The sequence below is a fragment of the Eptatretus burgeri genome, chromosome 4 (assembly GCF_056783735.1).
Source record: "Eptatretus burgeri isolate ZD-2024b chromosome 4, Ebu_testis_v1, whole genome shotgun sequence".
Classification (NCBI taxonomy): Eukaryota; Metazoa; Chordata; class Myxini; order Myxiniformes; family Myxinidae; genus Eptatretus; species Eptatretus burgeri.
Genome location: NC_140964.1, coordinates 141,110,323 through 141,134,604, shown reverse-complemented (window position 1 = coordinate 141,134,604; position 24,282 = coordinate 141,110,323). Strand labels below are relative to the sequence as shown.

General features: G+C 43.9%; 2 protein-coding genes across 17 annotated transcripts in view; one reads left to right on the top strand and one right to left on the bottom strand.

Annotated features, from left to right (window-relative positions):
• The window catches only part of STN1 (STN1 subunit of CST complex), a 28,985-nt gene extending 16,325 nt beyond the window's left edge, over positions 1-12,660 (bottom strand). The window contains exons 1-3 of the mRNA XM_085880185.1: positions 12,365-12,660; positions 10,220-10,315; positions 6,359-6,427 (exon numbers count right to left, since the gene is read on the bottom strand). Of these exons, the coding sequence (XP_085736311.1) occupies positions 6,359-6,427; positions 10,220-10,315; positions 12,365-12,488 (289 nt within the window). The 5' untranslated portion in view covers positions 12,489-12,660. The remainder of the gene's footprint in view (positions 1-6,358; positions 6,428-10,219; positions 10,316-12,364) is intronic.
• Positions 1-24,282, top strand: part of ANKLE2 (ankyrin repeat and LEM domain containing 2) — a 165,263-nt gene that overhangs the window by 44,608 nt on the left and 96,373 nt on the right. For 5 of the 16 annotated variants that reach the window (XR_015057853.1, XR_015057855.1, XM_085880184.1 and 2 more), the window contains exons 1-5: positions 12,824-13,001; positions 17,748-18,332; positions 20,861-21,025; positions 22,318-22,472; positions 22,810-22,998. Coding sequence is in view for 13 of the 16 variants with exons in the window: in XM_085880184.1 (XP_085736310.1) it covers positions 12,872-13,001; positions 17,748-18,332; positions 20,861-21,025; positions 22,318-22,472; positions 22,810-22,998 (1,224 nt within the window). In the remaining 3 variants the exon portion in view is untranslated. The other 11 variants (XR_015057854.1, XM_085880183.1, XM_085880171.1 and 8 more) reach the window with 11 other exon arrangements.

Below are 24,282 nucleotides of genomic sequence, written 5' to 3'. Positions count from 1 at the left end.
AGTAGAGTCTGATCCATTTTGACCTACAATGAATAGGATATCAGGTTCACTTAAGTGACCCAGCAGTATTGGCGGCGGAGGTTTTGCACTCCACAGAGTGCTCCCCCTCTAGTTACCTTCGCATTCTGCGAAAGGTTATGTTTTGGTCACTGTGTATTTATTTATTTGTGAATATGTGTGTTTGTTTGTTATTCGCATAACTCAGAAAGTATTAAACTGAATTGCATGAAATTTGGTGGGATGATTCATGAGTATCCAAGGACGATTTGGTCAAAGGTCAAGGTCATGAAAAGGTCAAAAACACTCTTTTGAGCATAACTTCCTTCATAATACAGCTATCGACATGCAACCACCGCCATATTGTTCCATGACGAGATACCTTTCGGATATGTAGTGTCGGATTTGACGCAACGTCATCGGAAGTGCGTCTAAATGACGTCACAAGATGACGTAAATTTTCAATTTTCGATCTCATCAGTTTTGATCATACTGTTTTGTAGGACTTACCTTAAGGACGTCACACACCAAATTTGACTTCGATCGGACTGACCGTTATGACGTTTGAACATGACGTTTTTCAATTGTGGCTAAAATGTCCTGATATTTTACATTCAAATATCTATATAATTTATAAAGCAAAGTCTCCCGAATCCAGGCATTAGGATCAGTACCAAAATATCTGTTTATTGATGTACAGGTTTTGCCAATTAACTCTGTAGTCAAGGTCAAGGTCAAAATATACTTGTAGGCATAGCTTCAGATCCAATAGAGCTATTGACATGAAACCAACATTAAAACGTTCAGTGAACTACGAGCTTTCAGAATGGTAGTCCCCGATTGGACGTGACGTCCCCGGAAGTGCGTCAAAATGACGTCAAAAGATGACATCATTTTTCAACTTTTTAATTTTTCAGTGTTTATCATTCCATTTTGTTGGACTGCCTTCAAGGAGGTTACACACCAAATTTGACGTCAATCGGACTGACGGTTGTGACGTCATGGACGTTTTAAAATGACGTTTTTCAAATGTGCCCGGAAAAAAGTTGCGGCGGCGAAGGTATGCGCTCTACCGAGTGCCCGTTCTAGTTTGTTGCTGTGATGAACAGGCATTCAATAATATGAGTGAGGAAAGAGAAAAAACAAACAAACTATTGTTAAGAAATTGTTGTGGCCTGCTCTAAGTTAAAGCATGGTGAAGCAGGCCAAAAAAAACCCAAAAGGCCGCTTTAGACCCCAGCGAGGTAACCCAGGATGCTCCTTAAGACCCTGAGAGCGACGTGGCTGAGGATGCGCCTGATAAAGGAAAAAATTAAATAAGGCCGTTAATTATCTTCAAAAGGGGTGTTTTAATTAACCCAAACACCCACTTTTTACTTTTACACTTCCATGGAGTTCCCTTAGTATGCATGCAAAGTTTCAGGCTGCTACATTTTATAGTTTTGGAGTTATGGAAGACACACACACACACACACACACACACACACACACACACACACACACACACACACACACACACACACACACACACACACACACACACACACACACACACACACTAGGATGGATATATATGGTACAAGATTGGAGTGGTTGGGATTATCCATGTTTAAAGACAGCACTTCCAACCAAAAGTAAACGAGTAGCCTGAGTAAGCCTGCTGTGAAGTAGGTGAAACGTCGCCTAAGACCGGGTCTGCTCTTGCTTACACTGCTCAATTTAGGGGAGTAGATCTCATTTAGTTTTGATTCGAAGCACCTTTTTCTTTAAAAATTAATTAATTAATCTGTATGGTATAAGATTACATTTATGTAAAACAAACACCCACTCACATCTCTCACCTGTGAATGGAGGTAATAACCAATTAGCTCTCACCTAATCTATTAAACCTGGGTGGCTGGGATTATATAATAATTTGACTACTCCCATGTTCTTCTTGCTGAAGAAGCTGCATAAAGCAACCATGAAAGGCTACCCAAAGTGGCTTGTCAGGACAGGAGAGGTGCAGGTGTGGAGAGGGGGTGGAGGTTACAGGGAGGGAGATCAGGCCTTTATATCTCAGACGGACTGCTCAAATAATTTGTGGGCTGGGTAGGCAAATGGGATGTAAGCCCGGAGCGATATGGCACTCCCCTCATCCTGACTGGGCTTTTTGGTGATTCGTGCAGTGCATACGAAATCGAGAAATCTGTGATCAAACTATCGAATGGCTTTGCGGTGAATCCGGAGCGGAGAAGTCATCACCAAGGTGTTGAGGGATTGTGTAATCAGAGCACCGGGATTAATATGAATACATGAATACCATATTTGTACGGGGACGAATCTTGTGTTCAGAAAACTAAAAAGGCTAATCGCGGCTGCTCAGCTCGATGTACAAACATTGAGTGCTTGTATTACAATGTGTCAGGTGTTCACTTTTAGCTCGCCTGTTCGAAGAACAGAGAGCTATAGCGATACCCCCGGCGTGAGCGTCAGCGTGAAAATGTTAAAGTTTTTGGTGCAAGTTATTTTTTCCTTTCTAATGTTTTTATCTACCACACTATTTTTTATACGCCCTATATATATATAAATATATCGGGGCGTATTATGTGATACCGGTCGTCCTGTCTGTCTGTCTGTCTGTCCGTCCGTCCGTCCGTCCGTCCGTTCCTGTCCGCACTCCAACTCCCAAAGTTTTCAACTTTCACGTTTCATATTTGGTACATAGGTACAGACTGTGGAGACGGTGTGTCGTGACATACATTCGTCATCTAAAGTGGTTGCCATGGCAACCAGGATGCTGTTTTCCATCTGTTCCTGTCCGCACTCTAACTCCTAAAGTTTTCAACTTTCACATTTAATATTTGGTATATAGGTACAGACTGTGGAGACGGTGTCGTGACATACATTAGTCATCTAAAGTGGTTGCCATGGCAACCAGGATGCTGTTTTCCATTTAGTAGCACAATTCTGTATATACCTTCTTGTTCGGGCATATAGTGTTCTCACTTGCGCTCTTGTTACTGATTACAATATACAAATACATATGTTGCTTTAAAATTATTTGTATCAGACTTCACTGCAATGCTTAACAAAAAAATATTATTAGACGTCTTTTAAAAAGGATAAATGTATAAACAGGCGAGCATTGGGTGGCTTTGACACCAACTCTCTGGTTTATTGAGGAGTAATGAATTGTGACAAAACGTCATGTGCTACGAGCCAGTGCTCATAGCCAGAGCCAGTGCATGTGCAACAGATAATGATTCTGTTGACTGTTTTAAATCCTGTACCTCTATATCTTGGTTTTTCAAACCCGGGGGCGCGACCCCAAGTGGGGTCGCCGAGCAAATTTTGTGGGGTTGCGGGTGTCTGCTTGCAGCGAAAAAAAAATTCTATTTTCGATCGGTGTTCGCTTTTACGGGATGCAATATAAACGGTTCGTTCAAAGTATGGGTACCGGCGCAACTTGACGCTTGGAATGGGATCCAGCCGATGCGCGGGCTCGCTGAAGGGCGGTTCATTTTGGCGGGAAATTCGTGGTTTGATCCACGGCCTCTCAGACTCAGACTCTGACTCTATCATCAACGTCCATTCACGTCTCCACGTACGACTCGAGACCTTATTTGTGATGGCAGCACCGGCCACCAGCAAATCTCGAGAAGGTTCTAACCAGGATAAATTTCTGGACCTTGGATTTTACTACGTGGTGGATAAAATTGGGGCACAGAGGCCTCAGTGTGCGATTTGTTTCGAAGTGCTTTCTACGGAGTCTATGAAACAAAATAAGTTGCAGAGGCATTTGACTACAAAACATGCGCCTTATTAGGATAAGGAGAGAGCGTTCTTCGAGAGGAAACTTCTTGTACTCACGAATACGCATCTTGACAGAGAGGGTACATGCCATCAGACCAATTCTCGGGCAATAGAGGCCTTGTATCGAGTGTCGCTCCATGTTGCCAAGATTAAAAAGCCTCACTCCATTGCGGAAGAACTCGTGCTGCCATGTGCTAAGGACATGGTATCTCTGATGGTTGGGGAGGAAGCGGCGAAGAAACTGGCCGTTATACCCCTCTCTGACAACACCATCCAACGCAGAATTGATGATATGAGTCTGGACGTAATGGCTCAGGTCGTACAGAAGATCAAGGAATCGCCGTGGCACGCCATACAGTTGGACGAGTCCACTGATATCGCATCGTACGCACAACTCATCGTCTGGGTCCGCTTCATCAAGGCAGATAACTTTGTCGATGAGCCTCTGCTCCTCAAACCATTGGAGGCCACCACTAAAGGCGAGGACATTTTTGGGAAAGTAGAGCAGTTTTATCATGACCATAATCTGGACTTCGGAAAGTTGCTCGGTTCTACAACAGACGGCGCGCCAGCAATGTTAGGAGTGAGTTCTGGATTCAAGGCTAAATTGCTTGAGGTGGCTCCTCAGACCTCCATGGTACACTGCACGATTCACCGAGAAGCGCTCGCCTCTCGTACTTTGCCAGAAACCTTGCAGAGCGTGCTCTCAGAAGTCGTAAAAATGGTGAATCGCATCAAATCGAGCGCCCTCAACACTAGGTTATTCAGGCTATTCTGCCAGGAGATGGATGCCGACCATAAGAATTTACTATTCTACACTCAAGTCAGATGGTTATCTTGAGGAAACCTTCTTCTGCGCGTTTATGAGCTCAAAGATGAACAGAAGGAGTTCCTACGCACACAAGGGAAAACGGCATGGGTAGCGTTGCTTGAGTCAGACTCTTGGCTGTCAGAACTGTGCTATCTCGTTGACATCTTTGAATGTCTCAATGTCCTCAACCGCTCCCTCCAAGGCAAAGACGCCAACCTCATGATTTTTCACGACAGAATGAGCGGATTTCTGGTGACTCTAAAATTACTGGCAGACAAAGCAGCTGTTAAGCGCTTCAGCCTTTTCCTCCGTCTGGTGGAGCATCTAACGACCTGCCAGTACGATGATACTGAGCTCGACAGTCTTTCTGGGGAGATAGCACGTCACCTTCGGTCGCCCATTGAACAGTTCGAGCACCATTTCCCTGAGCTGGATGTGCAGTCCTTTTCTGTGGTTCTGGACCCTTTCACGGCTCCACTGGACTCGATTGCTGATGAAGATGATACAGCACAGGAAGAGCTTGTACAGCTCCAGCAGGATTCAGGAGCGCAGGCTCTTGCACGGACGGATTCGTTGTCGACATTCCGGTGCAAAATGCTGCCGTCGTACCCGACCCTGTCACGGCGCGCCATTAAGGTTCTCATGCCATATCCTTCATCATACTTTCGTGAGCAGTCGTTCTCCACCATGGTGGTGATTAAAACAAAGAACAGAAATAACCTAGAAATGGAGCATGATATGATCCTGGCATTGTCATCTACTTCTCCACAAATAGAGAAGTTGGTTTCTGAAAAACAGGCTCATCCTTCTCACTGATATATCTAAATGTCATTTGGACTAAACTTCTGAAACATTCAACTGTACTATTTGGATACCGTCAGCTATTCTCCGTTTACTCGTCAATGAAAACATGACAATGGTGAATAAAGTAAACGGTAAATGTTCTTGTGTCATATGAAATCTTATCTTATATATCATGAATTGGGTTTTGAATCTTTTGGGTCGCGCGATGTAGAGAGGTTCTGAAATTGGGTCGCCACTAAAAAAAGTTTGAAAAGCACTGCTCTATATGATCACAAACATGTTGAAAAATACTTACATTCCTAATTTATTTGAAAGGTCAACCCATAAAGTAATTCAAATAATATGCACAAAACAGCTCATTAATATTCATGACCCTGGATATATCATATGCAGCGATGAGTTGAGTGTCAGCGAGGAATAAAACACCTCTATTGTTAACGACTGTACATGATCTAGCTTCATCCTATACTCCAAATCGACTTATCTATGCATGAAGGAAAGAAAAATGATAAAATTAACCAGTTTGACTTGCACGCCAAAAAATTATGGGAATAATAATAATGATAACTTTCACAAGACATCTCAAGGCATTTTACAAGAAAAGAGTCGATTAAGCAAGCGAAGACAATACAGTAAAGAAAAGATTTAAAAAAACTGAAATGGAAGATGCAGATCAAATTTTAGGAAACATTAAATCGAAACGAAACCTATTTCCATCATCCAAAGGTTAAAAGCCATATTTGGACAAGAGAAGAAGGCAAAAAAACGTGCAAACACAATTCTTATTTTAATCTCTTTTACATGGCATACAGTTCAGGGATTGACGTACGATCAAAGTTGTAAAACAAATTACGGTTTGCTTAAACGAAGGCAGAGAAGACTTGTTTTCAAGTTCTCCTTTTATTCCTATTCATGTGAATTGAAATGTGAAGGAGGAAAAGGTGGATATACCGTCACTCCGCTGGAAAGAGCGAGTTGGCTTCCAACAGATGCACGGAATGACACCTGTACCATCATCCACTGTGAACAAAGCAAAAGGATGGGAACAACAAAAACGTAAAGTTGAAGACTTTTGGAATAAATATATATACTGTATATATATTTTTTGTGTGTGGCCACACTACAAGTATTATTTGTGGGTAGTGGCCAGAATATGATGACTGAAAATAGCTGATGTATGTAACAATATGCTCATCAATCTGTCTAACTCCATCATCTATCACGAGATGACGGAATCTCAAGAGATTGCAAATTAAACATTGTCTTATCGTTATCTATTTACAGTGCCTTCAGAAAGTATTGTTACGTTTGAGGGGGGGTATGCATTCAAAGGGTAATTAGGATGTTTAATTAGGTATGCCATGCTGTTCGAGTGTACCAGGATCTCGATGTAATAAGTAGCAATTCAGTGGTGATAAGTTGTCTAGTAAATGTCCATTTCTTCAAGGGGGAAATGATAATTGTCACGTAATTAGATAGGGATACGGGATAGGGTAAGTGTGTCTGCGTAAATCCCTTTTAGTAGTCCCTGGAGGCTGGCCGTGACCTCACAGGACAGGGCTGCGGATGGCTCCGCCCCGTGATCACAATTGGCGGAAGGCGACGGTGGTGGGCCAATAAAACGGCTCGATTGGAAGTGACGAGGACAGGAGGATAAAAAGGTTCTGTTCGGGGTCGAAAAGGAAGAGGGAGAAGATCGGGACAAAAAGATCGTGTTTTTTTGGTGTGGAGGCTGTCGCGCGGAAAGCATACTTGTTGTTGTGCTGATTCGATCGTGTTCTTCATCGTGTCTTGGAGCCTTGCTGAGCCTCGTGCCTCACCTTGGTTGGCTCTGGGGTTCTGCTGACTCGGAGTACGGGGTCGAACGGCGGGCGGACCTGCCTCCCTCTCCTGCTCGCAACTTGGCGCCAGAACTGGTTCCCTGGTGGCTGTGAGCGGACTTGGGCCAAGACCAGGAGGTCGACAGCACCACGGTTTCTCCTGCCCCCCTGACGAGAGCAAGGCCAGCTCGTCTGACGCCGATCCAGGGACAGTTGCGTCCACACCACGGTCCAGCCTGACCACCAGAAGTAGCTACGTTGTGTGTGTGTGTGTGTGTGTGTGTGTGTGTGTGTGTGTGTGTGTGTGTGTGTGTGTGTGTGTGTGTGTGTGTGTGTGTGTGTGTGTGTGTGTGTGTGTGTGTGTGTGTGTGTACTTGGCGCCTTAGAGGGTTTGAGATCTATATATTCATTGGAATTGTCTGTGTTTTCCCCACGCCCGATCCCACACCATCCCGTCGAATCGCCCCGGATCCCTCTTCTTGCCGAGTCTTGTTATTTCTGGTTAATAATAAAAACAAATAAACATCATCAACTCAGTGAAAAGTGACTCGTGCCACCTTCCTCGTCCCGTTTGCGGTAGAGCGATTAGAACCGCCATGTTTGGGTTATAAATAAATAAACCGCCTCCATCGTTTCGGCTCTTTCTACGTTGGCGGGACTGTTCAAGTCCCGTGGACGTCACAGTATTCACACCCCTTGACTTTTGTCACATTTTGTTGTGTTACAGCCTGAATTTAAAATGGATGAAATTAAAATTTTTTGTCACCGATATACCCATAATACCCAATCTCTGATCAAACAAATTGAAAACATGTTTTATAATTTTTTTTACAAATTAATTGAAAATTAAAAGCTGAAACATCTAATTATATCCGAAATAAGTATTCAACCCCCCCAAAGTCAGTACTTTGTAGAAGCATCTTTGGCAGCGATTCCAGCTTCGAGTCTTCTTGGGTATGTCTGTAACAGCTTGTACATCTGGATTTGGGGAATTTCTCTCATTCTTCCTGGCAGATTTGCTCGAGCTCTGTCAAGTTGGATGGGGAGCATCGGTGAACAGCAACCTTCAAGTCTTTCCACAGGATTCAAGATTCCACAGGATTCAATGGGATTCAAGTCTGGGCTTTGGCTGGGCCACTCAAGGACTTTCACGTTCTTGTTCTGAGGCCATTGCAGTGTTGCTTTGGCTGTATGCTTGGGGTCATTGTCCTGTTGGAACATAAATCTTCACTGCAGTTTAAGGTCTTTTACACTCTGAATCAGGTTCTCCTCAAGGATTTGTCTGTATTTGGCTCCATTCATTGTTCCCTCTATCTTTATAAGTCTCCCATTCCCTCCGCTGAAAAATATCCCCATAGCGTTACGCCGCCACCACCATGCTTCACGATAGGGATGGTGTTACATGGATGAACTGTGCTCGGTTTCTGCTAGACGTAGTGCTTTGCATTCAGGCCAAAGAGTTAAATTTTCATCTCATGAGACTACAGAATATTTTGCCTCATGCTCTCAGAATCTTTCACGTGCCATTTGGCAAACTCCAGACGTACTGTCACGTGTCTTTTTCTCAGGATCGGCTTCCGTCTGGCCACTCTCCCATAAAGCCTGGATTTGTGAAGTGCTGCAGAGACTGTTGTCCTTCTGGCAGGTTCTCTCATCTCAGCCAAGGAACTCTGTCGTTGTCAGAGTGGTCATTGGGTTCTTGGTCACCTCACTGACCAAGGTCCTTCTTGCCCAGTTGCTTAATTTGGTTGGACAGCCAGCTCTAAGAGGAGTCTGGTTACCTCAGAAGATAAAAAGCTCTTTTTATTTATTAATTTTATCATTAATGAATCATTTGTCGATTTCCAACCTGTCCGTGTTTGTACTTTCCTTCCATTGGTCTCGCATTGTTCGAAGCGAGATAGATTGCGAGGAAATTACCACAGATTTGACCAAAAATAGTGGGCACGCATCAGCGATTAAAACGCTCAGCCACCCTAATTAAAATCTAATCGAGATAACATTGGTGCTTTGCCGAGGGCATGCTCCCCGCTCAGGTGACCACGTGACCTCCAGTTAAACGGCATAATTATACGGTGGACACTGGAACTCGTGGTTAGGCCTAAGTCACATTTGCTCTACAGCGAGGATACGGTGGCCATACGCCCTCTGAATTGACACAAACGTGCGGCGGCCGCAGAGTTTCTGCGGTGGCCTCAGGGTGGCCCAACGGCATTTGGCGATCTTTTACAAGTCGTAAGGTCGTCGTGGAATTACAACGCGGAGTTATAACTTTTTTCATTTCTACGTTCGCCGTTGCAATTCGACAAGCCGAAAAAAAAACTGGTGAAAAAAAAATTAAAAAATTAACCCATTCATTACCGTCTGGCTGGCCGGGGGGTGGGGGAGAGACTGGAAAGAAGACAGTAGAAGACCACCGACCTGCCTGCAGTGTGAGTGAAAGACCCAAATACTCAGGATCACTGCAGGAGATACCAATGATCCTGAATGCCTTGGTCGCCACAGCGTGAAGCCGAGAAAAGTGAGAGGCAGGAACACCAGCCCAGAGGGGAGAGCGGTACTTCATGAGACTGCGGTCCTCCACTTCTCCAGCCAAACTGTTGGGCCGATCTGGCTGAAATTTTGCAGAAACGTGCCTCTCATGACTGCCAACAGGAATTGCTCGTTCCGCTCACATTACTTTAAGTAAGTCAAAATGTCCGACTTAGTAAATTTCTTCAAAAATCTTCTCCAGACCCACAAAATTAGGCCAGGTCCCAGAGAAGCTCCAGGTCCAGTCATGGTTAAAAAAAAAATCAATCAAACAAAAAAAAAAATTATTTGGCGTTATTGCTTCATATAACATTAAAGAGCACATAACTTGTCTGATACATTTTCTTCCAGAACCTTGTCTGTATCGAAATGATTATGGTATGTTTTACCATTATTGAAAAACTGAATATCAAGGAAAAAAAAAAAAAAAAAATCGCAGGTGTAATAAAAAATGACGAACCAGAAACGCAGAACGATTTTTCTCTCTCTTTCACCTTCACAATGGTCCCCAGCAGCTCCACACAGGTCACGGGTCGATTGTTGTAGAAATACACTCCTGCAATAATAACAACCATCAAAACAGGGCACCAACAACATCATAACCATGATGATCATTAATTCATTAACCCTTTCCCGACTCCTTGTTGGTAACTTCCTTCACCAGACACTGGCGAAAACATCATATCACTTTGACTTCATCCTGAATCCTGATAGTAAAAAGAACTGGTATGGCACTCCGTAAAGCGCATACCTCCTCCAGGCTGAACAGTTTACCTTTTGTATCCCACTGATCGACCGGATCTGGATCCAGACCTGAACCAAAATCGAATCGGTTTGTTCTTCTCACGTACCCAACTCATCCACCAACTTTGGTCCGAATCCGTCCGCAACTTTTTAACATATCGGGCTATATATCGATTTGACCCCATCTCTCAATGATATAGAATCAATTAATTTTAATCGGAGTATCCAGATCCGGATTTTCAACTCAATGGAATCGGCTCGTCCTCGTCACACGTCCAACCTATCCACCAAGTTTCGTCCAAATCCATCCATAACCTTTTGAGATGTCAGAAAGCACCACACCTGCAGAAGGAACAATCAGAAAGCACCGCACCTGCAGAAGGAACAATCAGAAAGCACCACACCTGCAGAAGGAACAATCAGAAAGCACCACACCTGCAGAAGGAACAATCAGAAAGCACCGCAACTGCAGAAGGAACAATCAGAAAGCACCACACGTGCAGAAGGAACAATCAGAAAACACCGCATCCGCACAAGGAACAATCAGAAAGCACCACACATGCAGAAGGAATATCGGTGGTGGGAGACATCACGAGGTGTGATGAATACCATGGCTCCTGGGAATGACATGTCACGTGACCAGCATGTAATGAGCGTTAACGACTGAAGGTTACTCCATGCGGTAGATTACATCCCGACTCCACGTTTCATAACAATCTGTGTGCAAGTCTCTGAGGAGGAATCGTGAAACGTATTGTTGGGAATAGAAGGGATCGAGGAAGAAAATCCAAACTCTGAAAAATGGATGTTAATTATCTCAGGGTATGTTTGTGACATCATAGACAACGACCCGGTAGATATCTTGTGAATGTCGCAGGTTAAAGTACGGAAGTGAACATTTCCACAAGGACAGCAAGATACACATGAGCACAAAGTGGTCTCGATGGATGTCGACTTAACACCTGGAAACCTTGGCTCAGGACAGGTGAAGGGAGAAGCCGAGTCTCAAAGGTTTCCATCGGAGTGTGTGTGGGTGTGGGTGTGGGGGTGTGCACGTGTGTGCATACGTGTACGTGTGTGCACGTGCGAGTGTACGTACGAGTGTACGTGTGTACGTACGAGTGTACGTACGAGTGTACGTGTGTACGTACGAGTGTACGTACGAGTGTACGTGTGTACGTACGAGTGTACGTACGAGTGTACGTGTGTACGTACGAGTGTACGTACGAGTGTACGTGTGTACGTACGAGTGTACGTACGAGTCTACGTGTGTACGTACGAGTGTACGTGTGTACGTACGAGTGTACGTGTGTACGTACGAGTGTACGTACGAGTGTACGTACGAGTGTACGTGTGTACGTACGAGTGTACGTACGAGTGTACGTGTGTACGTACGAGTGTACGTACGAGTGTACGTGTGTACGTACGAGTGTACGTACGAGTGTACGTGTGTACGTACGAGTGTACGTGTGTACGTACGAGTGTACGAGTGTACGTGTGTGTACGAGTGTACGTACGAGTGTAAGTGTGTACGTGTACGAGTGTACGAGTGTACGTACGTACGAGTGTACGTACGTGTGTACGTACGAGTGTACGTGTGTACGTACGTACGAGTGTACGTGTGTACGTACGTACGAGTGTACGTGTGTACGTACGTACGAGTGTACGTGTGTACGTACGTACGAGTGTACGTGTGTACGTACGTACGAGTGTACGTGTGTACGTACGTACGAGTGTACGTGTGTACGTACGTACGAGTGTACGTGTGTACGTACGAGTGTACGTGTGTGAGTGAGTACGTGTGAGTGTGTACAATTCATTGAATGAACTCGATCTGTGAGGAACATGTCCGATGAATTACCAGAAACGGTGATGGAGGGCACGAGTCTCAGCACGTCGGCAATGAAGAACCGGACGTGGCATCGATGGATGGGGTCAAGACCCCAATCACAAACCTTCACTTCATTGCTGCCATCAACATCCATCGCCAGCCAGGCAGGCCGTCCTTCCTTCCTGCCTTTCTTTATTTCTTTCTTCTCTTTCTTTGCCTTCTTTCTTTCAATATGTTTCAATTTCTTTCTCTACTTTCTTTCTTTCCTGTCTTTCCCCTTTCCGCCATATCATTACAAACTTATTTTCTTCGGCAAAAAGTGCAGTTCAACATTGTAGAAAACTCGAAACAAATTGAAGCACATGGAGTTCAGGTAGGACGATTAAAAATAAAATTAAATAGTTTATATTTAAAAAAAAAAACGTTTAATTTTGCTCAATAAATTACAACTACAACAATAACGTAAACAACAGCAACAAGGACAACAGCCGTCTCAATGCTTGGGTGCGAAAATCTGTGCCGGCTGAGGGACGCAGGATGTGCATCGTCCTGCAAGAGAACAGATGTTTCTGTCCTGTTTTCATTTCATTCCGACCCTCAGTGCACCGTGCTCGGAGGTCTCCGCACTTTATTGGAGGAGGAAGAAGAATATTGGATGAACAAGAAGGTGATGAAACACCAACAACAACAACAACAGCGAAGTTGCCATTGGTTGGTGAAGGATAATCGTAGTAATCTTCCTTCCGATTGGTCAGTGTGTTTAAACGTTTTTACAGCTTCCGTTTTGTGGTGAGGTGCGATGTTTGTGTGTGTGTGTTACGAATTGTTCGAAGTGAGAATTATGATTAATTTCAGTTTATTTCACGAGCCGTTTGTAATCGTCGGTTGTATTTTGTATGAAAATGTTTGTTTGAGCTCGTTTCATGGTGAGTGTGCTGCATGCTGTCACGTGAGTGGAAATGTGCACACGGTGAGGCCGTTTGGCGCGTTTTTCTCCACACACCACAAGCTCGTGACCTCACCCTCACCCTCACCCTCACCCTCACCCTCACCCATACCCATTGTTTCTCTATCGTTTCAAAGGATTCTTTTCTTGAACCGACAACAATGCCTAAAAACTGTTTTGTTGTGGTGATTACATGACAGGGTTTCCAGATCGTCGAGTACAGTATATTCTTGTTTAACATTTACCTCCTCCGGCTCCTCCGGCAAGATTTGTTCTGTTCAGTGAAACTGTTTTCATGGAAAACATGCAAATTCCATCCAGTAATGAATATGTAAATGAGGTAATCATCATGTGTGGACATCAGAAAGGGGGTGACCCCTTCCATGCTGATCGATTTGATACCAAAGCTTCTCCTCTTTCTTGAAATTAGGTGAACTAGTGCGTGCGTGGCCGTACGTGCGTGGCCGTACGTGCAAAAAAACAACAAACACAGGCCGTTCCTTCGCTCTCGTAAACAACGACTGGATTGGGGCGTTGTGGTAATAAATGCGCATAAGAAATCGAGAAATTATTAGAATACAGTCAGTCATCACGATCCCGAAGTCCGTACGTTGTAACCCGTAAAGCCCCTGTCACACCTTGACGATTTAGCCAGTGTATGGCAACGTATCAAAATTTATCTAAAACGCTGGCGTACGCTGAACTATTGATTTTTTTTTCAGTTTTGGGCATATAATAACGAGTTGGACGTATGCACAACGTATTGGTAACGTACACAGAACGTTTCGATAACTTATACCAACGAATGCTTAGCGTGTTGTCGGCGTTCACAACTTATGCCCAACGATAGTCTAACTTATGCATAGCGTGCGGCAGCATATTGCCGACGATCACGTGGCGTCACCTATTAAAAGGCTGCCGCTTGACAATTCAAATCATAACATCACCGTCATGCCGAAGAAAACTTCGAAGAATGCTGCAAAGAAGTCTCCTGGCCGTGGCCATGGACGCGGACGCAAGGAGGATCCATCATCACCCACACCCTCCCCATCACGCTCACCCTCTGATGGAGACGATGCTGGGTCCACCATGAGCTGGTCATACATGCCAAAATGCCGTCGCCTCCCAATCCATGGTCTCACCCAGTTCCTTCTCCTCCGTTCACCTCTTCTTCTCCTGGCTCTATTGGCACGCAACTGGTACAGTGTCAAATCAATGAGGTCATGTTGATGTTGGAGGATAGCTAGTAGGTATTGTCGTCTCAGCCTTGCCGGATCCTCCATCTCTCGGATGACATGGACATCTGCTCACCATGGAGTCTGGAACACTGACGGGTTCCTCCTGTGAAGCCCATTTTCATATACCAATTCCCCTAAACGCTGCCAATACACCATTATACGGTAGCTGTAAGTTAGAAACACGTTCAGTAAGTTCTGTGGTCATCCGGAAGACGTCAATCAAATACGTCTATGCGTTGGACATGCGTTACACATAGGTTCAAAGGACGTTACTCATAGGTTGGAAATAAGTTTCGGGTACGCTAAACATTACCTCAACATGTTTTGACTAATGAGTAACTTGCAAGTAACGTGTGTCAATGATTGCATAACGTGCCTACAATTTATGGCCAGCATATGCGGAACGTGTGAGTCATACGCTGGCTGGCATACGTCGACAAATTTTGAGCATGCCCAAAATTTGTTGACGAGCTCGGCGTACTACGACGTATGCAAGCGTGCTTCAGCGTGCTCTTAACGTATACGAAACTTACCCATAACGTATTCGACGTGTGCCAGCGTATTCGCCAAATTTTTCATACGTCGGCATACGCTGGCTAAAACGTCAAGGTGTGACAGGGCCTTAATGGGGAACGCGCCCTTTCCCCATCAGCCACGCCTAACGTGTCCTGTCATTGGTTTGGTAAATAAATGGCCATAACTTGAGAACCACTTGTCCGATTAATATCAAACCTTAAAAAGGCACATACTCAGGTCCCCAGCAATATACCTGGCAAGTTTCAATTAGATCGGACCAGTGGTTGTCGAGAAACAGCGGTCACACACACGCACACACGCACACACACACACACACACACACACACACACACACACACACACACACACACACACACACACACACACACACACACACACACACACACACACACACACACACACACACACACACCTGGAATTATAGATAGATGCACTAATTTTTGTGGATTCCCATGGAAACCATCCTGAAAAACATCGCTGCTTCAAATTCTGACAACTACATAACCATTACTTTTCGGCCTTTCCATATAATAACCTTTAAAAAATAAAATCTAGCCGGGAGGCGACGATGGTTCGCGGGCATTATTGAACAATGCCACGATAGGTACAATTGAGTTCGTGGAAGCTTTTGAGGAAGCCCTACCGTAAAAACCTATCTCTTCCGTCAAAATTGACCAAATCAAATCGGATTTTGTTTATATGTTGTACTTATGGACATTACGCACAGCTTCTAGGAAATGAAATTGCGAGAAAAAAAATCGAGAATAAAAATAAATAAAAAGTTCAAGTGGGCGTGGGACGCCTCTCATACATAAATACACAACAAGACGATGTCAAGCTTGTGTCCAAGTTTCATCAAGATGGCATCAAACGTCACAGAGCTCTGCTCTGGAGAGAGTCACAAACAGACAGACAAGCCGGTAGGCGACATGGGTGGTCGCTATATAATTGCATACTAGTCATACAGTTTTTGATGGATCCAGCTGAAATTTTTTGACAAAGAGGTTGATTATAGTGCTCATAAAAGTGCAGAAGTCGATTATTGATTTTCGAAAAAAATATATTTTTCGGATTTTTTTCAAAAATTTCAAAGTCCCGTTGCTAGGCAACGGCGGCGTCCATAGCAACGGTGCTCAAAATCATACAACTAGATCCTGGTATGAACCTACCAGTCAAGTTTTATCAAAATCTGTTGACTCCTCCAGCCTCCAGAGCTGTCCATTACATACAAACAAACAGACAGACATACAGACAGAGGAAAACCTGAGAATAACAGTAGTCTCGCGACCACCCAACAGACAGACACCCAGACACAACGAAAATAGTGGTCACTGCTGGTGCCCACCAACCAAAAACCATGGTCACATGTGATTTGTTCTACTGAGGAGGGTCCCTCCTTTAATATCGCTCGTTCTCAGATTCGCCCCTGCCCTACAAGGTGGTGTGCCATCATGGTTACAAGGTCCACTCTGAATCTGGGATGTCGGCAGCCTTGTGAACATCGTTCTCGTTCGTTCTCAAGAACAAAAAGGAAAATACAACATTGCTGATTGAGATGTCGGTACCCAGCAAATTTTCGCTTTCATAATACAGAAATCAAGAAAATGACCGAATAGCAGAACCTCAAAAATGAGACGGAGATCTTGGAAGATGAAGAGTGTCAAAATTGGAGCAACGGCAATAATAATAAAGAACCTCATTGAGATTTTGAAAACCATCCCCAGGAATATGATCACAAACGAACAATTGGAGTCGGTCCTGGATTCGGTGACGATCCTGAAAAGAACCCTCGGAACAGAACTCGGAGAACAACAAAGTTGGACGGCTTGGTCTGTGAACTGTGATCCCTTACCAAAGCGAAGGTGGATACTTTGAGTCCTCGGAGGACTCGGTTCCATCTCCACAAACCTGCAAATAGACACACACACACACGCACACACACTTGATTGTACAGTACCGGCTGTTCCTAAAATATAATTGAAAGGATTGTTGTATTTCCAATGTCCTATATTTAACTTGATTTAAATTGTAAACCTCCCAACATAGTTCCCTTACGTAAACGAGGAACCGTAACCTGTAAACAAATGAATTGTTTCCCGACCACACATATCATCAGCTGGGCACCGTTCTTCCTCGAGGTTTCAATCCTTTCACCCCAGAACCTCTCCAAATGGCGGATCCACCACGTCGGTCACGGATCCACAACAGTAGATTACCTCCATCAGTAGATCCACAACCTCAGTCAGTCAACCCGTCAATGCAACATCGCTGATCAAACTTTACTCGCTTGAGGATTTAATGTGTTATCACATTGTTACAACTCCCATCACACATTCTGTTCTATGACAATACATTAAATCATTCACATCTTATATTAAATTTTTCTGTAATTCATGACATTCCGTACTCCCCCCCCCCCCCCATGTCAGATTCAGTTTTCCATCTCAACCACATGTGTCCAAATGAGGGTTAGGGTTAGGGTGTATCACTTCCTCAAAATATATCTTAACATTGTGCAATAGCCTGGGGAGAACCTTGCTGTCATGTCTTTTATCATGATCATGTGATTTTATTGTCCATTTTGAGCTGTTCATATATTTAAAAACAAATATTGAAGAATTAAGAAAGTTGTGGCAGTGTATTATATGTGGGCTGGACACAAAGTTAATCTTGTTTTGTGTGTGTTTATCAGACATGGAGAATGTGCTGAGCCACCTGCGTCATCTATCCTCTGAAGAGCTGCGAGATGAGGCAAAGAGAGCTGGACTTAATTGTGGGCCAATCACAAAAAGTACTCGAAGTTTCCTGGAGAAAAAGCTTGCACGGCTGATCGTGGCAATGGGACAAGAAAGAACGGATGAAATACATCATGGGGATGACGAGCCAGATGTGCCAGGAAGTGAAAATATGACTTTGAAGAAAAGTGCAGAGGGAAAAATTATCGGAAAAGAGGATGAAATGCATCAACGTGGGGGACTAGTCGAGCCAGATAAAGTACCAGAAACAAATGAACCCGGAAGACTGGAAGGATCACAAGCAGATATCGTGTCCATAAGGCAAAATGATCGTGGTGAGATTGAAAACGGGGGGAGGCAAGGTTCAAAGGACGTAGGAGAGGAAGAAAATGTTAAAAAGGGAAGAGAATGTGGAGATTTGGACAAGAAAAGTTTCATGGAGGTTGTTGCAGTGACCAATGGGAATGACAGTTCGATTTCTCCCCCTTCTGGCGTGTTTTATGGAGTTTGCCCAGCACCAGGCTCTTCAGAATGTGGAATTGGTAAGGATACCAGGGTGTTGTGCATTTTGCTTTTGCACTATTGTGGTGACCATAATCTCTCGCACAGCATTTTATCTCGGTTAATACCACAGGATGACATAAAGGTAGTGCACTTTCCTGTGAGCTCGATATTCTGGGTTTGATTTTCAGCCTGACTATAAATTGTTGGATTGGTGTTTCACAAGGCCGGATGTTGCATAAAAAAGTGTTGCTAAGACCGTGTGGTAGACACGAAGTCACGAGACACAAATAAATAATATTGTCCCCATGTGATGACTGCATGGGGTTTGTCGTTGGCTCGGGTGAGCAAGATGGCCAGTCTTTGGCGGGAGGGAGACATGTCTGGCTGCATCACGTTCGGGCTCCGTCTCCCCTCGCTTGGCACATGTGCACTTGTCTAGCGTCGTCGACTCCTTGATATCATTTATCTGCCACGTCCACTCGCTGGACTCCGTAGGCCGTCTCTTGCCCTCTACTGTCCTGCTCTTTGACTGTCCACTTCTTACTCAGTGCCGTCCCTGCTGAACTACTCTGCATTGTCCTCACTCATCGACCTTTCTTACCTTGCGACTGTGCGTCCATTGGTTTCTCCATCCGGCCTCTGAGCCTCTGCCCACATCCTTGGATGCAAGCAGTTACCGGTCGGGTCCAGCGGTTGTCCGCACTGCTGTGGCCCTTACTTTGGCACACAGGAGGAAGGCTTTACTTTTGCCATCCTTGGCCGGGGCGGGGGAAGGGGGTGGAGTGGGTGGGTTTGGTGAAGCGGGGAGATTGTGATTTGCGAAGGTTCGTGGAGCTGGTTAAATGCAGTTAACTTAAAGGGAGCACACCGATTTTTATTATTCTGGCTGCCAGACCATGTGAACCATCAAATTGAAATTAAAAACATTCTCCATGACGACTAGATCATAATTGCGATGTTTCATGTTAACTGATGAAGCGGTTCGAGAGAGAATTTTTTTTTAATGATTTTTGTTCAATCCAATATGGCTGCCAGACCATGTGACCTATTAATTATATTCATGAACATCCTGGTATGCCCAAGGCTTGGGACACATGGTGATGAAGTTTCCCCTCAATCTGTCAAGCCGTTTTTTAAAATGTTTTGTTTTTGTTTTTAAAGATTTATTCTTCAAAAAAAAATAATGGCTGCCTAATCATGTGACCTTTGGTGTCATAGGTGGAGAACTTTTTTGTTCCTTGATAGGCAATTAAACCAATAAAGTTTTGTCTACATCTGTTCAGCCGTTTTGGAGAAGTTTTTATATGAACAAGGACAAATGTGTCCAAGAGCCACGTCATAAAGGTTTTGTCTTCACAAGAAGAGGAAGAACAACAACACGGAGCTCTCTTAGAGCCAGCGTTCGCAACGCGACGCGGCTAAAAAGAATATGGCTGCCGAACCACGTGACCGATGATGTCATCAATTTTTTTTTTAGCTCTAGATGACCCTCAAAAATTTTCATGCTTATCGGATAAAGCGTTTGATATATGCAATTATGATCTCACAACAAAGCAACCTATGACATCATCAAAAAAAATCACACTCGTTTCTCATGAGGAGTATTTGACACGTGCCAAGTTTCAATTTTTTTCATGGAGCGGTGTTGGAGATACAGAAGTCCAAAGTTTTTTTTTTTTTCCCCAAAATGGCTTCCACACCACATGACCTCCGATGTCATTATCATTAAAACATTACACATGAGTCATTGAACCTTTGGTGAAAATTTAGTGTCAAATTGGAGAAGCGGTTGAAGAGAAAACAGCAAATTATCATGGACGGACGTAATACTTACGCACCGACGGACAACCTAAAAACGTAATGCCTCCAGCGACTTTATCAGCAGAAGCATAAAAAAGAAAGGCCTTTGGGATTGAACTCAGACTTGTTTTGCAGTTTGCTTGTTTTTTATTCGAGTCATATATTCGGTCTTTTTCTGACAAGTTCTGAGTTCGAGTGAGTGTTCCACAAAATAAATATTTTATCGATCAGGGGAACTTTTTATTTTAATTGTATATTTTTCAAGCTTTATTCCATTTCCCATTACTCATGTATGAGTGCATTATTTTGCAGCAACGCCGGATGGCTACAAAACAAAACTAGAAGGATACTCGGTGGAGCGCAAACCTCCACCATGTAATGCCTGATAAATAAACCAACTGACTTAGTTCAGCACTGGAGTATCAGGAGGAACAAACAGACAGAGATTGAGTCATCAGGAGGAACCTGGAGAGGATTTGGGTTTCGGCTGCTGCTCCTCTACCCCTAAACCCATCCAGGTGCAGCCAAGTGAGCTTTACAGAAAAAATTCTGCAAGCATTAACTTCTCTTGAGAGATAACAAAAGAAAGGAATTGAGAGTAAAAGAGTAGAAAAAGCAAGAATTGGAATGAAGAGAATTGTGAAAAAATATCTTAAAACATATTAAAAAAACGTTCAAAACCAACCTCATCTTTTTATCCTTATTGCATGTTTCTGATTAACTCAAATTCCTCGTTCTTTTTTATTTTATTTCATTCTTTCTGCAGAAGGTACAAAAGATGGAGTTTACACAGACCGGACACTGGCTCTCTGTGCTGTACGTGCACTTCCTGGCTCGCGCTTCAAAGCATTCAGCTCTTGGGAAAAGGCTCATGATTTTGCCTCCAGCTCCCTGTCCATCGCTAATTCCCCAAACCGTGGCAGCATGATTGGTAAGAAATGTCGGTCAAGTTTCGTAAGCAAGTAGTATCGGCCATTTTGTTTTTTTGCAGTCTTATTCAATAGCAGAATTATTTTCCTTTTTCTTAACGAGGATACTTTGAACTATGGAGAAAATGTAATGAAGTAGGCTGTAATTCAAATCTTCAATTTGTGCTTGGACTTGGAGAGGGCATGTCAGTCTGGATTTGGTTATTCGCTTTTGTTTATGTGTGGTTTAATCTGCGGAAGATTGAGCAGACTCTACAGGAATGGTTCCTTCACAAAAGAGGTGATATGACTTGTTTGTCCAGCTCCATATGGGAATGGAATTTACACCTTGATGTTGTGCAGGCAGAGCTTTGATGAACTAAAGTGGTTTCTGATTTCTGAGCAGACACGGTTTTGATCCCAGATGTACCAGGACTCAGCAGGCTTTTGGCGATAGTGAAGTCTCTGTCTTTAACACCTGCTCTTATCAGTTTCTTCACTTAAAGAATGGTGTTCCAACAGACACTGCTCATACTATTATGCTGACTGCCATAACTTTGTATTTGCAGAAAAGCCGAAGGTTCCCAATCTTTCTCCAAAATCTTCTCTTCGTATTCCCATGATACTCCACTATACATTGGAAACGTCTTACAGCATGTGAACCTCTCTCCTGCAAAGGTGGAGAAATTGTGCGACGTTCTTGACTCCATCAGAACGACTGGTCCTGATGTCATGAGTGCTTTTTGGCAGCCAGACTATCTTGATCAAAATAATGGAATCGATAATTGCAGCTGACCCCTTTCTAACTATCCAATGACCAATCATCAGTTTTGCTTCCGCACAGGTCATTCTTCCTTGACGTGCTGCTTTTGTGTCAATAATGAATCGATGACCACAATCTCAAAATCCTGACGAGTCTCACACACTCACTATCTCTCTTTGAAAGCACTGCCTGGCAAACCCTCCCATCTACTTTCTTTAGAATCCTCTTGAGGGAGTTCAGTCATTCAAACTCTTGGGTCTCGCTATCAGCCACGATCTTTCTTGGGCAAACCACATTTCAAAGTTGGCCTCCAACGCTGTTGAATTCACTATTTACCTTGATGACACCTCCTCTCTCTCTCTCTCTCTGTGGATGGATGCTACATGTGGTGTGATTAATTCATTTGGGAATTGTTTCTTAACACACATTTTCTGTGTACATTGATGATTTGATGCAATTTTTCATTTTGTTGTTAATTTATGTATTCCATTTACTCACCTGGTCTTTTTTTTGGGGTGGGGGGTGTTTTTTTTTTCTTGTTCTTTCATGAAGAACAAGCCAATTCATTTTGTACTCCAAGAGTGCAAGATCTCACTACAAAGCTGCGCCAAGCCGCAGAGCGAGGGGACATTGATGAGCTGTATTGCCTTGCATGGGGTAACCCGTGCTACCTTATTGGACCTGGAGATGTACCCACCATTGTGCAAGTATGAAAGACTATATCGACACAGTTGAAAAGTCCAGTTATTTGCCAAAATTCACTTCTTATATTGTTGCAGCTAAATTGTAAACAATTTTTTTTTTTTTATTATTATTATTTTTTTTAATGGAATTGGGTACCGATGAGATTTTTCTACTCTCACGTGAGCCCCTCGCCCCCCTGTATTTATAAATAAATCTGTCATCGGGGTAGGACTGTTTGGTCGTAAACATTCAATGAGAAGTTGATGGCAAGTTATACATTGCATTTCAATAACTGACTGAAGCTTCTGATTTTTATTCCCCCAACCCCATCATCATTTATTTCCTTCAACCATCCCTTAGGTAGGCTGTCGATACAACGCCTTGCACGTTGCAGCCAAAGCTGGACAAGCTGATTTCATTCACCACCTGCTGTTGCTGATTTCTCTTCCATCTTTTCTCACTCTTGCTTTCCCCTCTGACTCCTCTATTTCCAGAGAACAGCGTGCGGCTCGGCTTACAGACCTCTATCTGAACACACCAGAGAAAGGGGTAAAGATTGCATTGTTTGTGATTCTCTTGTTATGTGGATCGTCAGGATTTCCTTTTCTTGACTTACAAACCGTGTTGCTGCTCCGATGATTCCCAATGACTAACAGTCTTAAGAGGGCCTTTTTCAACATTATTTGGTTGATATTGTAATCATACACATTCCCCTATAGCTATATCTATATGATTTCAGATTCGAGTAATGCTCACAACATCCAGGTCCTCAGACAGTTATTTCCATAAATGCATGCTCAGTATAGACCCATCCCCTCGTCAGGTGAGATTCTAACTTTTTTATGTGTTGAAGAAGGGTAGAGAACAGGTTCCCTTTCTTATGGGATAACCTTTTCCTCTTCATGACACGTTCATGACGTATGATTTTAAGTCGGTTTTCATTTCTGCATGAGCGATATTCACCGTTCGTGCACGCGATAAGATAGCCTTCAGCCCAACGGATACTCGTTCTCTTCCCTTTCCATCAAGACACAATGGTTTGGAAATACACGATTTATTTCCACATTTTATTTTGGTTATCATTTTCACATTGGACTTGCAGGACATTTGAGTCATTAATCGCACCACAAGCTTTTCCTGGACAGTTCATTGTGATGGTCAAACATGGCTGTGGTCTCGGATCATTTACCTCAGGCACCCACCTTTTTCCATCAGCGAACGGCGACACCCTGTTCAGCAGCTCTATGGACACTAACTGGCTCTTCTTCGTATCAGGCTGAACAAAGAGGTGGTGATTGCCCGGTGATGTTCTGTGAGCGCTTCGTGTCTCCGCTCAGTTGTTCTGGCAAATGGCCACTTCCTGGCGTTCGTCTAGCACCCCGGACATGGTGTCTTAAGCCAGGCCTGTGTTGGTTCGGAGTTGCATCTCGTTCGATGGTCGGGAGAGAATGAGCACAAGAATGAACGGTTGGAGGTCTCATGCAGCGATGCACCAATAGACAAGCTGGATTTTGCTGAAGTCATGCTTGAGGCTCCGCCCACACTGGTCGCGATAAAAGGACGGCAGGACTGCCCTGATTGTGGTTGGTGAGAGATCCTGCTAACGGTTGATGACAGTTCCTGATGGTTGGGGACAGCAGCAATGGCGGTTGGTGAAAATTGGACTGTTCCTGCTGGTTCTGCTCGGTACCGAGTTCTTGGCGTACCTGGCTTTTGGCGTACCTGGCTCTTGGCATTCTTGCTTCCTGGGGGTGACGACGTAACGTTGATTGGTGTTCGAGCATGTTTGCGGGTGGGTGCACAGCGAGGCAGGCCACTGGCAGCAGAAATGAG